Consider the following 8,136-nt stretch of genomic DNA (forward strand, 5'->3'; position numbering starts at 1 on the left):
CCAATTTATCCTCTTAATAGATTATTCAAACGGCTAGTCAAGACAGCCAGGAGAAAGCAACATTTCATTCCAAGCATCCTGAAAGGGAATATCCAGATAACAGAATTTACATTGTGCATTGCCAGTGGTCTTGGACAGTTACGCCAATCTCTACAAATATAGAAAATTGTGTCCCTAAATTGATAATGAGAGCATCAAGACTTGGATTTATGTCATCACTTGACACATATTGGAGTTGGCCCACTTGACACTGAATTAGTGATATCCCCTCCTCAGACTGACCTTGTGTAATAACTGTATATTTTTTGTTTGTTTGTTTTTTGTTGCCTATGGCCATTATTTGACTCACTGATGTGAAGGTAAAGTTCAGTCAAGCAGCAGCTGAGAACATCATAAATATAATATTTATCCACAAGGGGGCATACTTTCACTAGAATTGATGGCTAAACATGGCTAACCCTGTGATAACTTATGCTGCTGTTGAGTTGCACATATGCTGTCAATATACCTTCTTTTTATTTTTTATAATATCATATTTCATCATAATGTAGATATTGTAGGTCATATGTCATCATAATTATACTGTAGTTCTGCTCTAATGCATGTGAAGGCTATTTTGATTTTAGCCTCTCAATAATGTAAATAATGGAATGTGCTTTTTATAAAATAGGTCTATTTATAAGTTACAGATGAATTAAACCCAGAGGAGCAGACACTATGAGAGACATGACCTGCATATACATCCATTGTCTGCATCACACACTGGCTCTTTTCCAAACTCTGTGCAGCCATGACCTATCTTTCTTGGCTTTGTTCCAGGTGTTATGCATTCCTGTTGTGTCCCTCTAGTATCCCCTTGCCCCACCCCACCATTACAGCATGTGGGTACTTCCTGAGAATGTGTACACACTCCTGCCATGCTGCTTGTCAATACGCTATTAACTCATGACCCCTTCATTTCCCATAGGGGTTAGACTCCACTCCTGTGTGACTCTGCCCCTCAGTCTGTATGACAAGAGGAACTAGATCAGCTTTCCTTTCTTTTCATAATAGGAGCACAACAGTGAGCCGTCTCATATTTACTATGCCGCATTCATTTATGAGGAAACTCCAGGTGTCAATGTGTTAATAGTCTTCTTGGAAGTATTGGCTCTTTTTCTATTCTTTGCTTCCCTTTCCTTTTGTTGTCTTTTGTTTTCTTTCATTTTCTTTTCTTTTCATGTTGAAACGGGGGGGGGGGGGGGGTGATTCCTTTCCGGAACACCTTCAAGAACAAAGGAAAAACAACAACAACAAATGTCATTGTCACATGTATATCTGCCACTGAGAGAGAGACCACAGTCCAAATGTGCTCATATGATAATAGCACCGTGGGAGGCGTGATCCCCATATCATATTTCATTCACATGTTCAACAATTAGTGTCTGTGTATGACGCCTCTTTTCAAATCAGTAAGACAAGCCTGGATTGAATGTTACCCACAAAAGTAATTATATATCTCCTTATTTTGTAAAGAAGACACACAAAGACTCCAGTTAGTCTAGGCACATTTTAGACAGACATTTTAGACAGAGACAGAGATTGAGAGGTATGGAGAGAGAGAGAATGATAGAGAAAGACAGCAAATTATACACAAACTATATCACCTTTCAGTCTTGAATTCGACAAGCAGATGGAAAAGGCAAGTCAGAACGTGGGGAATAGCAAATGAGAAAACAAACAGGTCTGTTCTGAGGGCAAAATACACATTGTGAGGATTACGCTGTGCACCAATGTATAGCCTGGCATAACGAGGGAATTGGGGAGTAAAAAGGGCTATAAGGCACCCAAAAAAAGAACATTAAAAAAGAAAAAATAGCTGTCATCTCTAGACAAGATTTGGGTATTTGCAACTTTTAATTTGCTTCATGTGTTGATTCAAGTGCTGCGATGTGGAATGACTTGGGGAAGCAGAAGTATTAAAGTAGTAGAGCAGACACTTATTTAAGGTGATGCTTAGAGAAGCTAGGATTTTAAAAAAATATATTAGTCTGCAAGGGCAGACTAATTTATGCCCTAATTTACACTTCTTGAAAACATCTGGTGAGTGATAACATTGTGCAACAAAGTATAACATTAAGCTTGCGGTATGACTCCCAACTGCTGACGTTCAGTCGTGAACGTGTGTAACTGGATGAACGTGATGCTGGACAATGAAAAAAGAAAGGAAGAAAGAAAAAGATGGATGGATGACCAGATAACCTCTCTGTGATATACGTTCCAAATGTGGACAACAGATGAACTGTCTCCAGAGCTCCATGATCCTGGGAGAGAACGAAACAAGATGGACAACACAGATCAAAAAGCACAAAAGAAGTTAACCACTTGAACCCCAGCATCCATATTCATTTTGGGGCGAAGAGATTTGGAGTAGACTGGAAAAAAAGTGTTCCAAGTACAGAGCCAACTCCGGTCCAGTTTACTGTGTCTAGGGGGTTTAAAGGGGAAATCCACCCATTTTCAATATTTAACTATGTCATTAATATAGCATAAAGGAGTTGTGTGGAAATAAGAAAAAATTAAAAAAAAAATTAACATTGCAAAAAAATGTAACATTGCAAAAAAATTAACATTGCAAATTACACCATGATGAGTCATCACAGTGTAATTTGCAATGTTAATTTTTTTGCAATGTTACATTTTTTTGCAATGTTAATTTTTTTTTTAATTTTTTCTTATTTCCACACAACTCCTTTATGCTATATTAATGACATAGTTAAATATTGAAAATGGGTGGATTTCCCCTTTAAGTGGTTAAATCTGCTCAACGTGGAATGTGATCCCAGACCAGAGGAAGGTGTGGTGTGAGGGGGTCCCTGAGGAGGTCCTCCACCTGGACACTTTTCATTCATATCAAAAATAGTAGGAATCACTAAAAGCCCAATTTTATTACAGAGCAATCTTCTCTTATAACATGGTGTTCAGAGCAATCACTAAGATCATTCTCAGCATCAAAGAATGCAGCTTTTCCATATCTTGTAATGTATTATTCACATTATTCTAAATAAAAATAATAAGAATCTGAACTACATTAAACTCATCTAGGATTGTGCTTGTGCTGTCTGGATTTAGACATTTCAGTAAGCCCAAATATCGTTTTTTTTCTCTTATTTTTCCCCCCGTCTTTTATTCTTCTGGAGTATTGCTACATCTGTATTTCTATTCACGTTAATTTTTCTATGGCTGTCTTGCCCTGGAGTCTATTTCTGTTTACAAATGCTGCTCCCTTTTGCACCAGAATCCCAAGGTTTTGCAAAAACATCACCCTTAATTTGGAGTTGCCTACTTAAGGTGATAAGAAAGTGAAATGTATTCAATTGGTGTAAAAAAAAAAAAAACTTAAAATACATAGGCCTACTAACAGTGTTGGAAAGTAACTAAGTACTCATGTACTGGAGTATTTCCAATTTCAATACTTTTACTCCACTACATCTCAGAGGCAAATATTTTACTTTTACTCCACTACAATTATTTGAAAGCTAGTTACTAGTTACTTTGAAGATTTAGATTATTATTACAAAACATGCATTAACCACTTTAGCCTTATATATAGCCTACTTCGGATATTTGAACATTTTCAAAAGATTTGTATGCATATTGAACTTGTTAAATGGGACATTCTGCATAATGAGTACTTTTATTTTTGGTACTTAAAGTATATTTTGATGCCAATACTTTTGAAATCTTACTCAAATACATTTTAAATACTGGACTTCTGCGTTGTGGCATTGATACTTTTACTTAGATTAAAAACAAATTAGTACTTTTCCCACCACTGCCTACAAATTATCTAGGTCTAATCTTATATCATGCAAAGCGTCATTCACACTTAATCATCGTCCAAGTAAGATGATAATGAAGGTGCGTGTAATTAATCAACACACACACTATCCCATCATCGATGATGAGTGATCGACCCACTCCAGACATCAGAAGAGAGGATGAGGATGGGTTTCCAGAGTTCAAATCGTGGGCGGGGATGACAACTATCCAGTAAACGGCCAGCCACCAACCAGTGGCTCTCCTCTTGCACTGGGTGCACCTGAGCAGCTGCCAGGGACGGGAGGCTGGACTCGCTATATAAAGCAACAAGGCAAACACATCCATCCATGCAGTTCACTTTTTTGCACACGACAACATCGGTGTAACGACTTACCTGATATAATAACCGGACTCAATACCCATCAGAACCCGACCACCATGCACTTGAACGCGTTCGAGTCCTGCAATGTCTTCTTTGTGTTTTCCATTCTTCTGAGGAGTTGCCAAGCCTTGAAGAACGATGCTACAGAGATCCTCTCCTCACACACAGTGAGCGCATCACCGCTGCAGCATGATGCTGCTGCTGCTGCTGCTGCTGCTGCTGCTCCCAGCAACGTCTCACTGAACCGTGCGAGGAACGGTGGGAGAGGACTGATCGGCAACACTGCGCACGACAGAGCTGGTGAGCGCAACGTTCCCATTCATTCATGTTTTAAACACAGTGGTTCTCAAACCTTTTCATTTAAAGGACCCCCACAACTCTGAGAGTGTACAAATGGAACCAAATGGACCCTTACGGGTCCATTTGGTTCCATTTAAATTTTGTACACTCTCAGAGTTAAAGACCTGTAAGGGTCCATTTGGAACCCACTCAAGGAACCCAGATGGTCCCTGGATCCCACTTTGAGAACCACTGTTTTAATATAGGAAGCTTAATGTAGGCACTGGCAGTTGCCTAAAGTAACTAAATACATTTACTGGTATTTTTTACTTTACTGGAGTATTTAGAATTTTCAGTACTTTTGCTTCTACTCCACTACATATCAAAGGCAAATGTTGTACCTTTACTCCACTACCATTATTTAAAAAAAAACTACAAAACACACTAACCACTTTTAGGGCCCGACAGCCCTATATATATTTCGTCCATTTGAAAATAGCAGATCTTTTATACGTTTTGAACTTGTGAAATGGGACAACATTCTGCACAATGAGTAGCCTACTTTTACTTTTGGTACTTTAAGTATATTTTGATGCCGATTACTTTTGTACTTTAACTCAAGTACATTTTTTATACGGGACTTCTACTTGTAACAGAGTATATCATTGCAGTATTGATACTTTTACTTAAGTGAAACACATGAGTACCTCTTCCATCACTGCATAATATGAAGCTTAACGTATAGGCTGCTAATAGTATACTCCATCACACGGTGTCCCTTGCCAAAAAGAATTGCGAGGCGCAGGCGTTGATTGGTCAGCGACACCGTGGTACGGAGGAGGCTATTTGGCTTTGCTGTGATTGGCAGTAGCCTACAGGATGGGCAGTGATGCTCATGCTTGTGATCAATTGTCTGATGGGGATTTTTAGAATGAGTGAAAACAGCATACATTCAGAGGAATTTGGCTATTATAAAACAAAATGTGGCATATGCTCCAAACAATAGCTGTCCATATAGCCTAACATTTGACACATACAAATGTGTAACACAGGAGGAGCTATAGCTGCCGACTTCATAACTTAAACCCTGCATGGGTGAATTCACTACTTTTGTTCATGAAATTGTTAAACCATCAAAAGACCATTATAGGCTACATGGCCACAGTCAAGTGAGATGAGGTGAAAGCTTGATCCACAGATGTGTAATGCACACCTCCCTGGCAGGCTTCCATAGGGCGGTATAGGGATGAGAGTCTCAGAGAGGCAAAAGGCAGTATTTGAGGAGCGCTCATGTGTCAGTGCAGTAAATTCAGGTGTGCTCCATGTGCACGAGAAGCATGCGATTGTGGCTCTGTTTGACCTGGGCTCTCTCAGTAGCAATGAGCATGAAGGAAAGAAAAGAGAGCTTCTTCCCTGCCATTTTCATTCATCAAACACTGTCATAGAGAGGGGGGGGGGGGCATTGTCACCAAAGTGTATGGCACAGTGTGAATGGACCCAGGTTTGGATTACAGTGCTAGGAGGGGGTGAGAGTTGTAGCCTGCAGCAGAACAATGCTGATAGTATTACCGGTTGCTCAGAGATAATCCTATAAAGCCCTGCTCCATTGAGTTTGGAATGCCAAAGGCTTTCCTCTCGTCCAGAGGAAACACACAATTTCCTCAACAAGTGAGTTATATAGTAGGTTGCTAGTTGTGTGCCAGAAACTTCAAAAGGAGTCATCAGGATTTAGACAAGTTGTGCAATATGTATAAATAAATGCTGTTACTACTTACAGTCAAATTGAAAGAGGCGCAAATGTGCCATGTGGCTGGAAAGGGTTCCATAATAACCATATAATTCAGTAGGTATATATTGTCAAGACACATTGCTTTAGTTTCTCATCATTTCCAATGTGTTCTTCCAGCAGAGCGGGGGCAAATCGGATGCAGAGAACTGAGGTCCACTAAGTACATCTCTGATGGCCAGTGCACCAGCATCAACCCCATAAAGGAGCTAGTGTGTGCTGGCGAGTGCCTTCCTGCTCAGATGCTTCCTAACTGGATCGGTGGTGGCTATGGCAGAAAGTTCTGGAATCGGCGGAACAGCCAAGATTGGCGGTGTGTCAATGACAAGACACGCACCCAGCGCATCCAGCTGCAGTGCCAGGATGGCAGCACGAGAACGTACAAAATCACTGTGGTCACTTCCTGCAAGTGCAAGAGATACTCAAGACAGCACAATGAATCGGGCAACAAGTTTGAGGAATCTGCCCCGTCCCAGCCCCAGATTATCCACAGGCACAAGTCTAAAAGCAAGAGAAGGCTGGGAAAAAACAGGCTTAATGAGAACTGGCATGAGGCTGAACCCTGAGATCTTGAGGACAAGGAGTCAATGTCAGAATTATTCTAATTACCATGCACAGTGGCTGTGCAGGAATGATCATTCTTAGCGACATTGGTGCAGAGACATTACTGAGAACTTGCAGAGACTGCAGTCACATAGTACCCTAACCCTAGCGACTCTAGTTGTGGATTATCTCTCAATGTGACTGGAACTTGATTCACAGGCAGCTTGTGCCTTGCTGCAGCGGAGAAGACAAAAGGACATTCTGAGAACTTTTCCCGCTGTTGTAGTTCACACTGCTTAAGATATAATGGCTTAAGTTGTGCTGTGTCAACAACAATGAAGTTATAGTTTTTATACAAATATCAAGCCACCCCTACTTGTCCAATATGTAGCCAATGTATTCATAACTTCCTTAACTTCTATATACAGACTGTAATTTATAGCTTCTTGTATAGGCATACATGGCATGAAAAGAAACATGTAAATAGTCTAAATACCTGTATATATCCTATCAAATTGTTACTTGTCTTATGAAGTATGATTATGTGTATAAGATTTTACTATATAAGATGTATGATGTAATATATTACTTATGGCAACATTTTATAAGCTGTGTTGTATGTTTAAATGTCAACATAATGGCATAAACAAAGTGCTTTCATGAAAAGCTTTGTCACTGCTCAATGTTGTAATGTAGCCTATTCATATGAAATAAAATCATCTTCTTACACGTATTGTTGATACTGGCTGTCAGACTTTATCACTGAGGCAGAGGAGACATATATTCATGAAAACAATTCTATGAAGAAATTATAAAAATATATATAAATAATATGGAAATATATAAAATATAACCTGAGGACTGGGACAGTGGCGTTACCACGTGTAGCGGCTGTTGACATGCATTATCCTGTTCGACTCCGCCTACATTTCAGCGACAGCTCTGACTCAATGTTGCCATGTCCGCTTATTATAAGCGACTTTGGGCTTATGTTTCTGTAAAGTTGCGGGTTTTTGGGGCTCGTTTCTAAAGTACAGTTGCTTGTTTCCTAATGTTGTTTAAACAAGTGGTTCTCAAACATTTTCATGGCAAGGACCCCCCAGATTAATATGTATTTGTCCGTGGGCCCCTCATCAAAAAATATTTGTGCCAGGGAGTGGGACCCCCGTATCAGATTTCTGTTGTTAAAAATGTTTAAAAAAACATTCCAAAATTCCCAGAATCCTTTTTGAAAATAGCAGATCGTTTGGGCTTGTTTTCATGGACCTGGTTGCTTATTTCTCTCACACAACCTGGCAACACTGCTTCAAACCTCTGTGTAGTTCCAAACGGATGGATTGGGGAT

The 8,136-nt window shown here is 39.7% G+C and overlaps 1 protein-coding gene across 2 annotated transcripts; it reads left to right on the plus strand.

The window, feature by feature from the left end:
• The first annotated feature begins 4,166 nt into the window (after nucleotides 1-4,166).
• sostdc1a (sclerostin domain containing 1a) lies at nucleotides 4,167-7,520 on the plus strand. Of its 2 annotated transcripts, none has more exons than XM_080426331.1 (2): nucleotides 4,167-4,483; nucleotides 6,369-7,520. In XM_080426331.1, the coding sequence occupies exons 1-2, from the start codon at nucleotides 4,240-4,242 to the stop codon at nucleotides 6,812-6,814; spliced, it is 690 nt and encodes a 229-aa protein (XP_080282457.1). In that variant the 5' UTR covers nucleotides 4,167-4,239; the 3' UTR covers nucleotides 6,815-7,520. The 2 variants fall into 2 exon arrangements, with proteins under 2 accessions (XP_080282457.1, XP_080282458.1); XM_080426332.1 differs by having other exon boundaries at nucleotides 6,372-7,520.
• Nucleotides 7,521-8,136: the final 616 nt, after the last annotated feature.

This window comes from Gymnoscopelus braueri, assembly GCF_963280865.1.
Source record: "Gymnoscopelus braueri genome assembly, chromosome: 4".
Lineage (NCBI taxonomy): Eukaryota > Metazoa > Chordata > Actinopteri > Myctophiformes > Myctophidae > Gymnoscopelus > Gymnoscopelus braueri.